The 20,423-nt window shown below is 36.1% G+C and overlaps 1 protein-coding gene across 2 annotated transcripts in view; it reads right to left on the bottom strand.

The window, feature by feature from the left end:
- Positions 1-1,298: 1,298 nt before the first annotated feature.
- pdcd5 (programmed cell death 5) overlaps positions 1,299-20,423 on the bottom strand; it is a 32,929-nt gene continuing 13,804 nt past the window's right edge. For both annotated transcript variants that reach the window (XM_077248121.1, XM_077248120.1), the window contains 3 exons: positions 1,985-2,076; positions 1,835-1,906; positions 1,299-1,740 (listed from right to left, as the gene is read on the bottom strand). In XM_077248121.1, the coding sequence (XP_077104236.1) occupies positions 1,693-1,740; positions 1,835-1,906; positions 1,985-2,076 (212 nt within the window). In that variant the 3' untranslated portion in view covers positions 1,299-1,692. The remainder of the gene's footprint in view (positions 1,741-1,834; positions 1,907-1,984; positions 2,077-20,423) is intronic.

Below are 20,423 nucleotides of genomic sequence, written 5' to 3'. Positions count from 1 at the left end.
AACACTTCTTTTAGTGGTCGGATGAAATAATGCTAATTTTTTGAGATAGGAATTTTGGGTTTTCATGAACTGTATGTCAAAATCATCAGTATTAAAACAATAAAAGACCTGAAATATTTCAGTTGGTGCGCAATGAATCTAAAATATATGAAAGTTTAACTTTTATCATTACATTATGGAAAATAATGAACTATCACAATATGCTAATTTTTTGAGAAGGACCTGTATATATAAAGATAATAAATTCTTCGTTTACGAGGATAAGTCAGATAATTGGCAGAGGTATTTGTACACCATTGAGGACATATTTATGAATAAAAATATTGATTTTAGATGATAAAATACCTAAAAAACTACACATTGTCCCTTTAAGGATTGATGAGCTGCTGGTTTATGAATGCATTATATATTGTTATTAGTAGTAGGATTATTATCTTTAACTAATAATTAACTTTTTTTTCCCAAACATTGAATGACAAACAATATCTTAAGCACCATCATGGGTGCAATTTATAAGTTCAGTTAAAATGAAAAAATATGCATTAATACATGGTTACCAAGTTTGTTTTTTTCTTCTTTTTTTCAGTTTCAGTTCTAATTACTAAAATTCTATCATTAAATCGTGCTTGATTATCATAATATAATGCTTGATTTAAAAAGCTGTGCCATTTTAAAGATAAACTGATTTGGTGGAATCATACACGGGTGTAAAGTCCAGGGGTCAGAAAGTAAAAGTCCTGCCATATGTTTATACCACCCATGAACTCAGCCAGCTGATTTCACTAATTAGTTCTATCTCCTGGCTGAAAAACTGTGCTAATTAGCAAATCCAGCTGATTTGGAACAAAATACTGAGGATGACTTTTACACCTCTGGAATCATATATATATAAATAGTATATCAGTCTGGCGAGTAACCAAAAAATTTACTAGCTAATGTTGATTCTATTGCCATGGTGTGCGCAGAGGGTTTTTGAGATATGCACATTAACACCATGTCGTAAACAGTCACATGCGACAAGATTCCAGTGACAAGCAATTTGCCTGCCCACAGTGAACCCGCAAATTGCCCATGATAACACAATACACTCAATCACCAAACAATCAGAACAGTACATTTTGTTGGTGTTCCTATAGAAAAGAAGAGATGCTCAGCACAATCATTGCCTGTTAAGACAAAAAAATATATGATTAACATTAAAGAGATACCAGACAAGGCCCAACAAAGCGACGCATGATAAAAGGTTAGTACACAGTGTGAGACAAGCAATGTGACTGATGTAATAAGAATTTCTAAAATTTTTGTTGAAGGCTTTTATTATTCAAACAATTGCATGTCTCCTCAAAAAAGTCCACAAAATCAAAGATACGAGGCCAGTTCCAATTATTGTAAAAACAATAGATCAGAAATGTCCACTGTATATTCAACAAGTCTCTAAAAATGTAGCAGCATTGCTGCAATGTGTTGTTTGAGGCAAAGAAAAAAGCAAGAGAATCTAAACACTAAACTAAAACAGAAACTGTATTTAAATGAAGAGTTCCTGTATCACCACATATCAAAGTTCTTTGGCCGTGATTGACAGATCAATTGTCCTGCCCAAAACATAGTCAATGTCATGCGCTGGTCAGCAGTCACACCAGAGTACAAAAAGTACTGAGTACAGAAACCCAACTGACTTATGACACCTGCTTATTAGTCATCATCCTCTTCATCGGAGTCCATTACCCGACGTCGGTTAAACTGGGAACAAAACAGAGACATTCACAGAACATGTTTATGCTATAATTAAAAATCTGTTCTCAAGATTGTAAAAATGAAAGTGTAAAGTACTTACCTTTACAGTTGTTTTCTTCTCGGTTTGTTGACTAACTTTCTCCAGGATCTCTATTAATCCAGCCTCTGTAATCTAAAGATACAACACTCGACGCTAGAAAAATTTATATTCTAAAACACATTATTAATGATGCTTCATCTGCCATCTTACTTTTCCTCCAAGCTGTCCAAAGCGAGCCATCTGAATCAGGTAATTCTCCACTGCTTTTGCTTTATCTGGCTTTACAAGAGCCAAATTACTCACTAAAGAAAAAGCAGAAGCAACATCAATATTAAAAGTGTTCATACAAAAATAATAATTCTATCATTTATTCACCGACCCCATGTTTTTTTCCAAACCTGTAAGACATTTGTTCATCTTCAAAACGCAAATCAATGCACATGCAACTGTAAGACTGGAAAAACTGGAAGGACTTTAAGAGAGGGCCACTCTCTGAGAAAACAAATGGAATTAACATTTGAACTCCCACTCATGCATTGAGACGAAGGTCTCACCTCCCTCATCCTAATCTACATTTCTCTCCCCCATTCTTCATCCTGGCAGAGATCATCCAAACTCACACAAGAATCTAAATGGTTTAATGTGAATGATTATCATCGAGTTTGATACATGTTTGGTATTATTTGAAATGTCTCGGTGCGACTGGTACAAATGTCTCATTCCCAAAGAAGTAAACCAAAAGGTAATAAAAAGTTCTTAGGAAGTTTAGAAATATCTTCCACACTGGAGGGTGTGTCTTTGAGTTAACACCTTCTGACCATTTGACTGAATGCTAATTTTCCACTGCTAGCAAATGGTGACTTGCAGGTAAATTTCCACTGTGGATGTCGTTTAGATTTGAAATGAAGTCTGGGTATATAATGAAACGCAAAGAGAGCTCAGGGCTCTTTTATGTATCCAGATCAGCCCGTGTGGTCAAGAGCCGAGTCTCTGCCTCACGTATTTCTTGTCGGGTATTTTCCTCTTTGTTCTAGAGCATTTGATGTTTTACCTTTGAATTGATTATGGAATTGTAATGATACATTTACCTGACATTAAATTGTGATATTTAATTATTCTAATTGACTTTGAGATTATTTTCATTCAAGAGTTTAAAAAGAATAGTAAAACATTCGCTCACATTTAATGATGCACAGATATCATTAAAGCCTTTTTTCATTTATGGAGTCAGATGAAATAACGAGTTAATACATATGAGAAAATGTATTGTTTTTAATCAAAAATCCCTTTGCCATGAGAAAAGACGGAACACGCGTGAGACCTTCACCGCTAATTCGAATACCGCCATTTGGATCGAGTTATACGGCCTTACACATGCATATAACACACATCAAACATAGTAAATAGATGCAGAAAAATGTGACCCGTGCTGGCAAAATTAATCGCAATGAGCAAATTTCCAAAAATGAGGCTATTTTCACATTCTCTATCAAAAAACCTTCAAAATGATTTATGATTTGTTGGAATCATAAAAAAAAAATGACTGAGCTACATCTATTTGAAGTCAATTGAGAAAAATCTAATGTTTTCTGAAGGTTCCAAACAAAATCATCTAGCAACCATACCTTAAAATCCCTGGTAATACCACCAAATTTCACACACAAAGTCAAAACCAAGTATCTATAGGAAAAATATATATTCAACTTTTTTCCCCCATGATATCAATTGTTTGATTAAAGGTATTGTAGGTAGAAATCCCCAAAAATACTTTTTCCAATTTTTTTCAAACTGTCTTTATATATCAATGCATAATTAAAATGTAAGTACTCTGGAAAATAAATTATAAAAATCGAGTGTCTGTAGTTCTCTCAGGACTGTAATAAACACAGCTCATTATTCCATTCGGGACGAAAGAAATGATTGGCTGGGGGGACTGTCACTCTCCCTCGCTACCATGGATACCACCTCTGCTGATACAGGAGGAGCCCAAATGCGCGCACCCGTTTGAAGAGGCACGGAAGCTAGTAATAACAATAATGGCAGAGAAAGAACAGTCAAAATTCTCAGTAACGTTACCTGCATATACTGTAGAGGCAGCGAAGTCAGACAAGTTAAAAAAAGGAAGACAGTATTTGAAAAGGCTATGAACAAAAAGTCTTTGGATAAATAAGAAATCATACGAGAGTCAATATCGGCGTGGCTTTCCAGCGTCGGCGACTACTGAGGGATCTCAAGGGGCTGAAAAGTGACTCCATGATGGCTTTATTTCTGCTGGACAGGTAATCTTGCTGTTTTCATTTTGAGGGCATTTATTTTTTCATGAAGCATGTATCATTAGCACACGTAGTTACCTAATATAGCTACCTAACTAAGTATCATAACTAACGATACTGGCTTAGCTATGACAGTGTAACTTTGGTGTCGACTGGTATAACGTTACTGTTAGTGAGCCAGGGTTGAGACGATAAATAAGCAATAGGCCTATCTGCAGTTGAAAGCTGTTTTGTTTAATTTCGCCAAATCTAACTTTAGGTTAAAAAGTTTAGGGGATCTATTTTTATACCTAGCTTTACCCTCTGCCTAAACTTTGTTCCTATTTTCACCGTGAACTCTACCTGCTCCGTTTTTTCACGTTTGGTTTGTTGTTATATGCTCTACATATGTTTACCTATGTCTTTATGTTGTATCTGTATGTGCTATACAATATATGTTGTGTGTGTGTGTGTGTGTTATATTATCTTGGGTCTGCAATGCAGTTGTGAGAAGGTGTTTGAGTGTATGTTACTCAGTTTATCTGTAAACAATCTTATGTTATGAATCTTAAAAATTCACCTTCATCGCAGTTTAACTGATAGTAACGGCAAACGTGTATCAATGAAGCTATATAGCTTCGCCTTATATTGAGTTTGATTCCGTTACGAGCTAGTCAAATATTTTAAACTTTACCAGTATCGATATGCGAGCTGGATAGTGAGTACTTACAGCCATGTTAATTGTTTATATTCATACTGATAAAGTTAGTTATTTTATTACTTGTGATTCTGACATGATGTCACTACATCTGGTACAGCTGGTAAACGCGTCCGACTCTTCCAGCTGAGCGAACGGCCGGGATCGCGCGTTCATTTGTTTTGGGGGCGTGGCTTTGGAAGGAGCCGAGAAGGGAGGGGGTGGGAGTTAATGGAATAATGAGCTGTGTTTATTGCAGTCCTGAGAGGACTACAGACACTCGATTTTTATAATTTCTTTTCCAGAGTACTTACATTTTAATTATGCATTGATATATAAAGACAGTTTAAACAAATTTGAACAAAAAGTATTTTTGTGGATTTCTACCTACAATACCTTTAACATTTAAAATAAGTTTGTTTTCAGTTAGTTATTTGATACTATAAAAATGGTGCTGTGACGTCATGATTGACAGGTTCTCTGAGCGAAGTAGTCACTGAAGGCCCAACAGACTTTTTTTTCGGGATCTTTGGAGGACTGAGGAGATTGGAGCTTTAAATTTAATATCTAAATTTCTATAATTCATTATTTGACACCGACATAATGGGTTGTTGTGCGATTGATTCAGCGAGAGTGAGGGTGGGGCGTTGATTTCGCGGCTTTACTGCTCACTACTGTGCGGGTCTGGTCCCGAAATCGCTACTGCGCAGACTCAAGTCCCAAGATGTCAGCGCCATATCGGGATTCACTTCTCACCAATGGAAGAGATCGAAGGGTCGTCGTCCATCTTTTTTACGGTCTATGCTTAAGACATAACGGATAATGTTTGCGTGAATACTCTCCAAGACAGACATTTTGAAATACTGTAATTTCTGAATAATAGATTAAAACTGAATATTCACAAAGTTGGAATTCTGCACTTTACAACGATACCAACCTTGTGCTGAGGAAACTTGTGCTGAGGGGAAGCATCAGTCGTCGAAAAGCGAGCAGAGAAAAATAAAACCTTTAATGGATTATTAAAACAAAAGAAAGTCAGGAAGGTACACCTCTCAGAAAACATACAAATAAAGATAATTTTAGATGTTTAATTACTATTTGGAGCATTGGGATCACTAGCTTAATGAACTAATTTTTTAGGAAAACCTCAAATTCGACCAAAATTGACATTTTTCACTTGTTTTGCCTGTAGCTCGTAATTGGCCGATCCCGACTCATTTTCCCAGCACGGGTCACAAATGCTTGCTTAATGCGCGAGAACAGACCAGAGATGATATAGAGAGTTAAGTTAAACACAGTTGAGCCTCTGTTTATCATATCTGTTATGCTCTACATACTTATTATCAATGTTTATGTGGGTAAAAGGTGTCTCTCTTTAGAAAGCTATAAACCACTTGCTTAATATGGATTACTTTCGCAATATCTTCATTAACGTTGAAGATTGAAAATTTTGGTTGCTAGGACTTTCAATGGTAGGGCTGTGTACGCATTACAATATAGGGATTAAGATACATTATATTGCGGTAGTGTAATAAAGGCAATATATTGCGATATTTTTTTTTTTTTTTTTTTTTTTAAGAGGATGATCTAATTTTAGAAAAACTGTCAAAGAACATACCACCATATGCATATAACCGTAGCAAAAACAGTGGGATCTGCATTTGCCTTATACAGAGGGAGTATATAAAAAAATTGTAAAATTGTGAGATATTATAATTTAAATTTATATAATTTATTAAAATAATTTTTCTATTTTAAAGTCCCCCTGTAGTCAAAAATTCTGTCCCTTAAAACTCATCTTTGATCACCAACATGACACATAAAAAAAAAAAATCCTGTGAAATAAAATTCTTCATGCCTTAAAGGTACTGTACCCTATTTTTTTCTTCTATTTGGGCAAAATGGTTTAAACCCCAAATAATATATTTCAAAAGCAATCATCTGTGAAAAAAACAGGCTTTATGATGCCATCTACTGTTTATTAGGGCTGGGTATTGACACAAATTTCACAATTCGATTCGATTTCGATTCACAAGCTTGCAATTCGATTCGATTTCGATTCCGATTCAATTCAATATTGATTATTTTGGATATCAGGTACAATACATGGAAAATTTGCTCAAGGAAAACAAATCTCTTAACCAATGCTGTAAACTATGGGAGTCAGTTGTATCATTAAAATTGTTACATTAGCCTAGTATAGCCTAATATTGAAGGTAAAGATTTACTGATTTGTATACAAACACTTAAATTACTCTTTTATTTATTTTTCTAACAATAAAGTTATATGAAATATAAACATTTAAATGGTGGCTGTCATAAAAACTTGCCAGATTTATTCAGACATGCATTAAATATTGAAGAACATAAAACAATTATAATGAATATGTATTATGGTGCAGGTGCATTTATGTAGCAAAATGCTCCTCTCTAGAGTTCATGCCGGTCACTGGGTATGGTTTTGAGGTAAATGTGATGTGACGTTTCATGACATTGTAGCCTATACTTGCTTTTCACTGACGTCTTTCCACGTTTGAAACACTGATTGAGCGATTCCATGTAACTATAAGGATTTCGATAAGTTGTACTCTATCTTTTAACACACTTTCAGATGCTCATTCTTGTTTATGTCACGCTGTAACTGGTAATATTAAGGCGGAAGAGAAGATCATGTGTGGTCGGCGCTGCTGATTCTCTTGAGCTGAGCTGCACGCACCAGAGCGATCTCGCGCCAGAGCGCCAAAGCGGTTATGTTTTTGAATTTCATAAGAAAATGGACATAATTTGAAATCTGAGACTTTGTTTCATATCAATAGTAACAAAGCACGAAGATTATTGCGTTTATTGGATGGGATGTGTGCTATGTTTCATTCTTTCATCAACGGAAAACAAGATGACTAATCGATTCTTGGGATTTAAGAATCGATATCGGTTCGTAAAAATGAGAATCGATTAAAATCGAGAAATCGATATTTTTTACCCAGCCCTACTGTTTATTATAGAGGATTGTAATAGATGAGAACCTTGTTCCAGGGACGTAAAGTCTTGGCCAATAACATGCTCAGGAAAAAGAGGGTTGTGCATACCTGCAAACTCAGAAGGTCTGAAAAAGGTGAAACATTTACAGTGACTTAAATATCTTAAAATTATATAAAACCACTTTTCATAAAGTAGAACACAGTCTTCTTTTCAATGAATGATATATGCATTCTTTATAACTACTTGCATGCATACATCATTCTTTATTCTTTCAAGCAGACATATTTATCTGTATGAATTAAATATAATTAATCCTTATTAAGGCTATTAACCAGCAGTGAATGCCTTTCTCTTTTCCTTTTGTTGCTTTATCAATAAGACACGCTATTACCCACTGTCACTTTAAGACATAGGATCATTTCCAATGACATGCGGATCCAGAATTGCACTGAATCTGATGCACATTCGATACACTCACAACTGTTTAAGACAAAGCCGACATATTTTACGCGAATGCTCTCCCAAACAGATATTTAAAGTTAGACAATGTTGTGTGTGCATTTGTCGGAAACGAAACAGAGCTCAATTCAGTCCTCGCGCGCTGTATAATCGTCTATGGCTGCACGCTTCAGGTCTGGTGTGTGCGCGCAGAAAGATGAGACCAACTCGTGTCCTGCTGGGTAGATCAGCACGTTACAGAACAAATGTGCGCATTAGGGGTGTCCATGGTTAACCGATTAACCGCTAAAAATTGCGTAACCGAGTGAAACATTTTGCTCGGTTAAGTGGCGTCAATGGCGTGCATTGAATTTAGTTGTAATACATTTTTGCACCGCCAGAGCGCTCCCTGACATTTGAATTGTCCACAAGAAGTTCACTTTCATAATTTTAAGGCCGTAAATAGGCTTTCATTTCTCGAATAGTGTAATGTCTTAATTTTAGTTTGAATAGGTCTTAAATTAAGGAAAGACGAGGTGTATTCACCTTGCTGAGGGGGATGTGATCAAAGCCTGGAGTGGAGCGAAAGCACGTTCCTCTCTCCACTCTAAGCATTCTGTAATCACTTCGCTAATAGTCCACTCCTGGTTTTCAATTCCCGCTCACAGAAAAAAACTAACATGTAAAAAGACCGCTTACAAGTAAACATTTTTTTAATAGTTGGTTGGGATGAGTAGCCTAACTGAGTAGCCTATTTAATTGGAATATCAAATAGGTTGTGCGATTATTTAAAAAAAATCTCCATCTCCATGTTTTCGGTGCTGACGCGTTCATGTAATGTAGCCTGGGTTGCACTGCCAATAACCTAAAAGCTATCAAAAAGAACAGGCAAAAGTAATGATTATGAATATGTCAAATATAGCAAGGAGACATTTTAATTGTTTCCAGGCTCACTCAGCTGGAAAGATAAAGTTGACAATGCTGATTCGCGGTCTTCGCAGGGAACGCGCCAGAGAGAAATGCACTTTTCATACGGATTACATAAGCAGAGAGCAGTCTGTTTTCTTTCGTTTTGAATTGTTGTGTTTAAAAGTAGACATTTCAATATACATTTATTTATCAGGTCTGTGAGACAACTAGGCTACCTTATAGCCTACACTGAGTTTCGGAATTCGTTTATGAGATGAGCTCCAGTTCACGCGCCGGCGGCTCCGTATTATCTAATGTCTGCTATATTTACTTATTTCCAGGTAATTGGTTGATGAAACATTGATTAAAATTAAGATACAATTAATACAAAACGAAATTCACTTTAAAGAAAGGCTTTGTGCATTCTGTTTGAGGTCTCTGTGAAAGTTTTAGTGCCGCTTCCAGAACTGCCACGTCCCATTGTTTGTTCCATATAAATGCGAACACGAAAAATTAAATAAAATGAATATTTTATGTTCTGGGGAGAACTGACCCTTCTTCATTCGGCAGTAGTACTTTTGGTTTGTGCAGTGTAATTCACAGAATTAGGTAGCCTAAAACAACATTTTGCCACCTAAAAGTTAAAGATGTTTTGTGCAGTTATTAAAGGTGTTAAAAATGAACTACCCCTTTCTCGTGTGTCTGTATCTCGGGGTTGCGGCGCGTACACTATGGTTAACCGAGTATTAACCGCTAAGGGCCTCGGTTAACGGTTAATGAAAAACTTGAAAACGTGCAGCCCTAGTGCGCATCTACCACAAACGCAGGACATCAGTTCTGACTGGATCGCTTCCAAAATCGTCACTATTTAACATTTTCGTCTAGTTTTTATTCATTGACGAAAATGTCAAAAGATTTTCGTCATAGTTTTTGTCATTCAAATGTAGTTTTTATAATTTAGTTATCGTCTCGTTTTTGTCTGTGAAAAATGTCTGATGAAAATGACGAAAATTATTCGTCAACGAAATTAACACAGTAATGCAGTGGAGGAGATAGCCTTGCCAAAATCCTTCACATTGAACTAACATTGTAACGTTAGGACACAATTTGCTGATCTTACGTTAGCTGACTAGCCGACAAGCTTACTTTCCATTATAACGTTAATGTTAAACATGTTAACTAACAACAAAGTTAGAGAAAACAATTATATTGTTGGCAGATAACAACACTTAACTCAAAACTAATGTCTGTCCAAAGTAGCACCAGAGAATTTCTCAATCCATGGGAAAGCTGCAGCGAGGGGCTTTTCAAAGACGACGCTGCCGTTATCTTGACTGTGATTGGCCAAATGACTCGCGTGATGTAGGCTACCAAAAATGTTTGTGAAGAAGACCGCAGCTGGTTTTTGAAACTCACGTTTACGGGAAATGAATAAACGTGGTACCGGCACATGAACCACGTAATTTTTCAGTAAACAACGCCAGCCAACACAACCGTTTTTGTTTTTGTCTTATCCTGAATCACTACGGTCCACCTATAAGTGTTTATATTCAGACTATTTTTGACTGGTTCGGGTCGTACTGCTGCGGAGTAGCCCAGTACCTGCGTGACTCTTCATAAGCCCTATTCGCATGGGATAAGTATTACCTGGTAACCTCTAGTCATTTGTAATAATTGTGGAGGTTGTCTGTGATCTTAATTCCGTGCGAATCGGCCATGTCTGTAATTTGTAAAGTAAAAATTCCCCCGCCAAATGACCTACCATATTTCGCCGAACACCGAGGTCCAGTGATAATATTAGTCCCGTGCGAATCGGCATCTCTGTGATTTGGAGGGGTCGTTTGTAATTTTTTCAAGGTTTTTGAAACCACTGGAAAGTGCCACCATTCAACTATACAATTTGCAGAAAGAGAAAGCAGAAAACCATCAGAAGAGCAAAAACAAAAAGAATGATTAGATGGAGATGAATGACATGCATAGCAGCATGCGGTAAGCCCATGAATATGCTAATTAACCCCACCTCCATTCACACCAGCTCACAGATTCACTCGGCCAACTTACTGAGGTAAAGGATGGTATTGCTCTTTACGTCGGACACATAAAGGTAATTAATATGATTAGTCTTTTGCTTGACTACGTTATCAAACAGCTAATAATGTGTTGCTAATATAACACAAACTATGTTCCCGTTCGCCATCTAACAATCATCAGAAACGCTTTGAACAACGAAACGCATAGAGTTCATAAGATTGTCATACATCACAGACATTGATGTATTCTGAGTATTGCTAAATCTACCCGATTTTTCATATAAACAAAAAAATATATACTGGGATAACCTGGCATTTCTCGATACTCCTCTGCTAGTTCGATGTTAATGATATGCTAAAGCCCGCCGGCACGTTGACATGATTGGTTACAAGGTAACCGTTTGTGATGTCAGAAACACCAGTGATTTTAAACCGTGTTTTTGAGACTATTTTTTTCACTGCAGTTTTAAGAAGAAAATACTCAGCAATGGCGCCGTTTACTTATGAATTTCCACATGGTTTTTCTTATGAATTTGCACACGGTTTGTCTTAAAGCACATTAAAAACACCACATCCCTTGATATTTAGTCCAAAAGTGTGCTCATTTGGATAAAAACTTAAGGATTATCGTGTTTACGTCAAATAACTTTAGAGAGGAATATTTTTGTTGTATTTTTAGCAATTTCTGAAGGATCATGTGACACTGAAGACTGGAGTAATGGCTAATGAAAATTCAGCTTTACATCACAGAAATAAATTATATTTTAAAGTATATTAAAATAGAAAACCATTATTTTAAATTGTAATAATATTTCACAATAACAGTTTTTCAAAAACTTTAAGAATAGTAATGTTTCCAAACTTTTGACCGGTGCTGTATATTTGAACAGGATTTGTTTCCAGGTATGACTATAAAAATGTGCCTTTGACCTTGACCATTTATATTTGGATTATATTGTTATCTATATTGTAAACAAGCAACAAAAAAAAAAAAAAATTCTTGTAGTTCTCTCTCAAGTCTTTATCTCCTCGTATAAGCAGCAATGGAGGCAAAACCGGTATGAGAGAAATTTCAAAGAGGATTAAAAACAACTGTACCATGTGGGAGCGTTTTACTGAAATAGTTAACCACGACGAATCAAGTGCTGGGTATGTGATATGTAATGGACTAACGGCTGTGAAGCTCTGTATGTAATGTATATGACAAACTAATAAAGCCTATATCCAGCCTTTGCCTGGGCTTAATGTATTTAATGTATTGTGTGTGTGTGTTTGTTTTTGGGAAGTTGCAGTCACAGAAACAGCGACAATTAAAGTTGGAAGGGAGTAAAGCCTATTTATGCTATCAAGGAAATGTAATTTTGCCAAAGAACTTTTATGTTAAATAAATGTTCATTTAAAAGCAGCCTACTTCAGTGTGATAGTGTTAAGCATGATGATATGGTAACATCTGAAGTTGAACAATTGTAATGTGACGATCAGAAAAACAGGTGGGTGGCTGGTGGATGATTTATTTTCAACAGCGGATTCAGGTGACGTTAGAGCTGATCCACGCATCTCTAGCACACAAGCCTCCTTTAAAGTTCCATTCAATGCAAAGACTTTTTCTTTGTTTAATATGCACACTGAACATGGATTGGAGCTCTTAATTTTAAACTCTCAGAGTGCACCAAATTAATGAATTTATCAATTTTCTTGATTTCAACACACCTCAATTTTCAACAGAGGTCCACCAGGGTCCGAAATTAACTTTTTGGCTCACCTGCCACGGGGACTGGTAGATGAAAAAATCCACCAGCCAAGCATATTTTTTACCGGCCAAAATAATAAACAGCCTTTTTGTGTCACATATACATTCATTTCAGTACATTTAATTGAGATAAGTATTATGTTGAATGAATAAGAGTACATAGAAGTCAAATCAGAGCAACAAATATAAGACATGGAAGATGTGAGCATGGAACTAGTGCTCATAACAGTACATTTGAAGGTTTTGTAAAACTATCAGATACTTTACCGAAAGTAAACATAAAATTATGTTTTAAAATTATATATATATACACACACACACACACACACACACACACACACACACATTTAGCTTTTTTGTTTGTTTGCTGCAGGGTAAAAAAAAAACAGTATATATACCCTGTATTTGTTAAATCATGGGGTGCGTCGACACGCGCAACCACACGCGCCTAAAGACATATTTCGCTGAGCAAGCACAATGAAGCAAGGCAAGCGAAAAGAAGTAGCTACTGTGTGGGACCATTTTGACAGAAAGGGCGACGAAGTTACTTGCAAAATATGCTACGTGGTATTAAAATAGCAGTAGGCCTAGTGCAAGTACAATGCAATATCACTGGCGAAGCAAACATCCACAAGCAAATGAAAGGCGCTTTCCGAAATTGGCCACTCTAGCGAGACGTCATCTCTGTATTCCCGGGACATCTGTGCCATCGGAGATCCAGACTCACCCCACATCATGTAGACATATTACTTTTTTAAGTAAAAACTAGACAAGCTGTGGATTGAGGTAGGCCTGCTATTTTTATTTGACGAAAAAACGTAGTCTGATGAAAAAAAACGTTTTTTTCAAAGCTTCAAACTGATTCAGTGTTTTCTTTTTGTCATCTTAATTTGTTAATTCTTTAAGTTAAAATAATATATTTAGTGTTGGTCTATTTTGGGTGTGGAGAAGGTTCACACACGCTTCTTGAGGCACACACACACACACAAGGTCTCTCGCTCTCTGCAGTGCGCGCTAGGGGTGGGGGAAAAAATCGATTCTTAGATGAATCGCGATGCGGACGTGGACGATTCTGAATCGATTCAGAAATGTCAAAAATCGATTTTCAAAAAAAAAATTTTTTTTTTTTTTTTTTTTTTTTAGATATGTAGGCTATTTATAATGACGTAATATTGACGGAACGCAAAAGACGGAACTCTGAAGCGCGGAAGTGCAGCCCCAAGACCGTCTGTCTGTGGCGTGTGGACATAACAGAGATGCGATGGCTGAGCGCGAAATCCAAACACCCTCCTCGTTAAAAGCTGACGTGTGGAAATATTTTGGCTTCTATGAAGTTGAAGGGGGAAAGTACTTGGACAAGAGCCACACTAGTTGAACTTGTAAGCTTTGTAGAATAAAACTAAAATATTTCGGTAACACGACAAATACGAGAAGCCATATGACACGTTTCCACCCAGAGGAGGAAAAACACTGCTGTACCAGAGCCGTTTCTCTCTATGGCTCTGGGCTGTATCGGTGTTCAGACGATTTCTGCTGCCTTGTCGAAAAATGCTACCTAAACGCGAATCGATCACAGATAATGTTGATTCTTTCTCTATTGTTTCCATAATGGTGTAAATCTCACAATATTATGACATCGTTATTTCATTTTAATCAGGGTAAGTGTATGGGGGGCATATTTTGATATTTTAAATGAACTAGCAATTATCACATTTGATATAACAAGTAAAATGATAATATTATATGAAATAAAATTATAATAAAATTCGAAGTTAAGAGTACAGTATAATGTACTGTTTTTATTTTTTAAATCGGGTGTGAAAAGTAAAAATTATCATCAAATATTCATCTTTCACCTGTCAAAGTTTCCTACAAGTCTCCACAGCAAGGATGCATAGATTTATGGGCGTGGTAAGCAGAAGAAGTATGCTCATGCTGCTAGTTCAAGCACACATTTATTTTCTTGTTGGTTCTTTGCAATTTTAATAAAATATATTGTACGTTAATTCTTTATAGGTCATTACTTTGTACTTTTAAAGCAAAGTATTTATATTCACACACACACACACAAAAAGATTCAGATAATCGCTTTAGAATCGAATCGCAGGCCTCTGAATCGTAATCGAATCGTGAGGTGCCTCGAGATTCCCACCCCTAAGATACACGGTTTGGAGCACAGTATGAGCGTGCTCTTTCTTTCTCGCTCGCTCTAGATTCCTGGAGATTTGAACTAATTTGCGGGCATCAGGCAGCCGCTATCAATATGCGGGAGACTCCCGAAACTTCCGCAAGACTTTGGATGTCTGGAACATCCACCCGCCAGTGTGGCGGATAGCCTTTTGAGATTTACTGGCCAAACGGAAAATCTACCCGCATTTGGCGCTTGGCGGGTGCTAATTTCGGACCCTGAGGTCCACCCACCACAGTCTTACAAAGTCCTGTGGGAAACACTATTCTTAAAATATAAATCAATTTATCTTATTAAAATACCTTCAGCCAGTTGAAGACGCAGTACACTTGCAAGTGTGCACATGATCAGGATTTTACCACCTGGTATCACCTACCTACCAGGAAAATGCATTTTTTCCAACATTTCCTGTATGTATATTAGAAAATGAATTCAAAACAATCGCATAAAATTATTTATTGCAGTGTAAATTATATAATTTGATTGGTAACAGCTAGGGATATATATATATATATATATATATATATATATATATATATATATATACACACACACACACGTTACCCGTACTATGAGATATATATCTGTATCAGCGAGTACCAATAATGAAAGTATCGTCTCATTCTGGAAAAAGTGGTATCAGTGCATCCCTAGTAACAGCCCTTTAGAGTCATATTATTAAGATTGAATTTAATGCTCAAATGTAAGAATTTTACATGAAAGATGACACATTAAGATGCATAAAAGGCCTTTATAAAAGTAAATAATGCCCTGGGGTAAATATAAAAAAACTAAGATTTAAGCATGTTAAAGCTGACAGAACACTGATGACTAGTGATCGACCGATCTATCGGTTTACCGATATTTTTCCCGATATTTAAGCATTTTGCCATAATCGGGTATCGGTTTTGTAATATCGGATTTGCCGATAAACGGCACCATCTTGTGGCCGTTTTGAGAATTCCGCCATTGCAGCCCGGAGCCCGCATCTGAGGAGATCAGTCAACAACAACTCTGTGGGAAATACACATTTCTGTCGGAGAAAATATCAGTCATTAGATTACCCAGAATGCAATTTTTTAATTCTTTAAATCAAATTACAAGCGTTTTATCGTCACTGTCGGCGGAAACCTTGCATCTCCATTTATTTTTAAATCATTACTATTGATTACTCACTTTTTAGATCTGTCTGTGGATTTAGAAAATATTGAATACATGAAAGTATTAAAAACAGCTTGGGCCTGAGGTTTACACGACAATGATGTAGTAAAAACAGAAACGTTTTTCCTTTGCGTTTTTTTTCATACAGGCGACAACATTGTCAAACCATTCCCCGTTCACACAGATCTGCAAAAACGATTAAAACCACTCTATTTAGTGGAAATAAAATAAAAAATTCATAATAAATGAAAAACTAAAACTAAACGAAACTAACAACAGTTACTGAAAAACTAACTGAAATAAAATAATAATTAGCAAAAATAAATATTAGTTTTCGTTATTAAGCTCTTTACTTTGGCGGAAAATCTGACCTGTGGCTGATATTGCGCTTCATAAGCGTGAAGTTTCTGAGGCGATTAACCGCTGTCCTGCTGCGACGCGCTCAATGGAGAACCGTAACGTAGAACACATCGCTAGTTCTAAGCGCTGTTCATAAAGGATGCATCTGTTGCAGTGGAATGGGAAATAACAAGGTAATAAGAGGGAAGTTGGACTTCTTTTAACTTGAGCGCAGCATTTTTAGAATGCCGTTTCATTTGCGAGACGCGGGTGCGATAGCAAAACAAGTTCGTCAAGTACAAAAAAACTTTAATGTTCTAGGCTACTATGTTTGAGATGTCATGTTTGCATAGAGGTTGACAGGCTGAAAGGTGCTGTTATTATCTTTGTTTTTATAAAAAAATATTTACTGCTAATAATATCCACGTGGAGACATTTCCCCGCAATGTATGGAATACCAGGACACACACACACACAAACACACACACTATCTTTGTGGGGACTCTTCATAGACGTGATGGTTTTTATACTGCACAAACTATTCTGTCTTCTTACACTAACCCGACCCCTAAACCTACCCATCACACAACTTTCTGCATTTTTACATTTACAAAAAAACTAATTTTGTATGATTTATAGCCTTGTGTACCTCAATGTGGGTCTCCACAGTGACACGAGTCCCCATGAGTCTGTGTGCATTAAGGTTTAAGTCCCCACCAGGATAGAAAAACATATAGACACTCACACACACTGCATAGATACTTCATTGTTTAATCACACTGGCTTCACAGCAGGTTGTGTTGGCTGTAGTCAGATTAATTGAGCTGTTTTTTTATGTACCAGTGGTCACTCTGCCACATTTACAGCTGAAAAAAAGTAAACTAGGCACGTTTAACAAGATTTCATCTTTAATATGAACTAGTTTGTCTGAATTTTTCATATTTTTTTCTTGTATACTTTTAAGTTCCATTTATTTGGTGCTTTGTTCAATCTCAAACCATTATTTTATTTTTATTATTAAGATGTCTTCTCAAGAGTTAACTAATCTGGGCAAACATTAAACTTTGCTGAAATTAATCGTCCCGCTTTGGTCTACACTGGAAGTGTTCTGTTTGCTCTGCTAAACTATAATTACTAAAATTAAAACTGAAACTAAATAAAATAAAAACTAAATAGAAATGTGTTTGCAAAATAAAAACTAAACTAAAACCAACAAAACCATTTATTAAAACTAACTAAAACTAAACTGAAATTTAAAGCAAATTTGAAAACGATATTAAAATGAAAACTAATTTAAAAAAGCAAAACTATAATAACATTGCTGTGCACACATAAAGTATATGCTCTACTTGCTTTGCTTTAATTATTCAACTTTATTTAACATAACAGGCATGCAGAAATGAGGTTTGAGACATAAATGCCTGATATAGTTTATGCAGCTTGGTACTAGAACCCGACCGATATGGATTTTTTGGGGCCGATGCCGATACCGATATTAGAGAGTAAAAAAAGCCCGATACCGATATATATCGGCCGATATTATTTATGTGTATATTATAATACAGTAGCAATATTATTTGTGTATTATAGTACAGTATACCAGTCAAAAGTTTGGACACTTTCCTATTGGTGTGTACAAACTTTTGATGGGTACTTTACACAGTAGCTATAAACAGAATAAATATATTTTATAAACAAGTTTTGCAATGATCACTCAAATGTGGTAATCATACACTTGTGTGACAGATATGTAATGGAGGCAGGGGGAATGATAGAATGAGAATTATACAGCTGAGCTGTAACCAAACTAGTTTGCATTGCATGTTATATTATATTCTATTCTATTCTATTCTAAATACTGTTGCATAATCTTCACTAACGACTTTGTCTTTTAATTTAGTCATAACTTGTATCAATAAATATATAAAAAGTGTCACTGACAAAACCTTATTATCTTCTATTTTTACTCTTAATTCCTCTAATCTCTACCAGTGGAGGAAGAACTCAGATCTTTTTACTAAAGTAAAATTAATAATATCATAATGAAAACGTTTTTAATTACATGTACAGTACTTTTATACTATTTTAAATAATTAGTAAGCAAAATGTACTAAACGTGAAACTAGGCTACTCTTAATGCAAAATGGCCCTATATAAAGTGTTATAATTATATAAATTTTTGGAATATTGCTTGATGTTGTAACGTAGCGTTATCAGGCAGAATGAGCTTTAACACGGTGTCTACACGGCCGTTATTGATCGCGTCGCAACAGCTGTTTACCCGAGACAAAGCAGAATCAGTTTACTGTCGGAGATCGCTCGCGCCACGCATTTTAATCAATGTTTCATCAACCAATTGCCTTAATAAATAAGAAGTAGGCCTAAATATAGCAGACAATATAATCAGGACTTCTCAGCTGCGCGCTTGCAATAGTCACAAGCTCACACAATACGTGACAGAGGCTTGTAGCAGAGAAATCAATTCTGTGAATTACACTGAGCAAATCACAAGTAGGCTACTACCCACCGGATGAAGAAGGGTTGGCTCTCAGTCTCCACAGGCTACATAAAATATTTATTTTATTTTATTTTATTTTTCGTGTTCGCATTTATGAGGAAAAAACAATGTTACAGACGCGACAGTTCAGCACTACGGACGTGAGCGCTCTGAAAGCGGCACTAAAATATGCTTTGAAACTTTCACATAGACATCAAACAGAAAGCACAAAACCTTTCGTTTCAAAGTGAATTTCGTTTTGTATTAATTGTATCTTAATTTTAATCAATGTTTCATCAACCATTTGCCTGCATTTAATTTATAAGAAGTAAATATAGCAGACGATAGACAATCTCGACACGGAGGCGCCTGCGGGTGAACTGGAGCTCGTCTCATGAACCGAAACTCAGCGTATAGACCTGAGAATTGAAATATATCTATATTGAAATGTCTACTTTTAAACAGAACAATTCAAAACGAAAGACAGACAGACTCATGTAATCGTATGAAATGTGCATTTCTCTCTTTCGCGCGTTCACTGAAGATCGCGAGTCAGCATCGTCAACTTCATCTTTGGCTGACACTGACTGAAAACACTAGTTTATTAATAAACAATTAAAATGTCTCCTTGCTATATTTGTTGTATTCATAATCATTACTTTTGCCAGTTCTTGTGACAGCTTTTAGGTGCTTTATTGGCAGCGCACCCTTACATGAATCACCACACCGCATTTTTTAAAATATTCATTTATCGGCCATTATAAATGCCGATACCGATAGTTAGGAAAATGCCTAAAAATCGGCCGATACTATCGGCCCGCCGATATATCGGTCGGGCTCTACTTGGTACTAAAAAATTGAGACGAACTCATGGAGTCACGTAGCGTAGCCTAATCCGTCATGTCCTCCCCCAATAAAGATGTACCTTTCAGGCATGTGACAAAAAAGCAGGAAAATATACCGAGCCCCCTGAATAAGTTTCTTTCTTTTGTTGAAGTTATTTGGAAGAATGTGGGTAACTAAACAGTAGATGTACCCCAGTGATTTCCATAGTATATTTTTCCCTATGGAAGTCAATGGGGACCAGCAACTGTCTGGTTACCCACATTCTTCAAAATATCTTCTTTTGTGTTCAGCACAAGAAATAAATTAATACAGGTTTGGAACAACATTACAGTGAATAAATAATAACAATTTTTATTTTTGGGTCAACTATCCCTTTAAGGACAAGCGGCTGCATGTTTATTATTGGGGCAACGGTCTCTTTAAGACCTGTACGCGACGCGTCTAATATACACGCGCATTTGACAAGCAGATTTCTCTGTTTTCTTGGTTTGCTTTCAGTTTAGACATAACCAACTTTCCTTATGTAAACCTTGTGTGTATTTGAGAGTATTAGCGAAATAAGA

The sequence above is a fragment of the Siphateles boraxobius genome, unplaced genomic scaffold, assembly GCF_051911475.1.
Source record: "Siphateles boraxobius isolate OS27281-9 unplaced genomic scaffold, OSU_SipBor_1 30, whole genome shotgun sequence".
In the NCBI taxonomy this organism is placed as follows: Eukaryota; Metazoa; Chordata; class Actinopteri; order Cypriniformes; family Leuciscidae; genus Siphateles; species Siphateles boraxobius.
The sequence above is the reverse complement of the archived record's forward strand: the minus strand, read 5'-3'. Positions and strand labels throughout refer to the sequence as shown.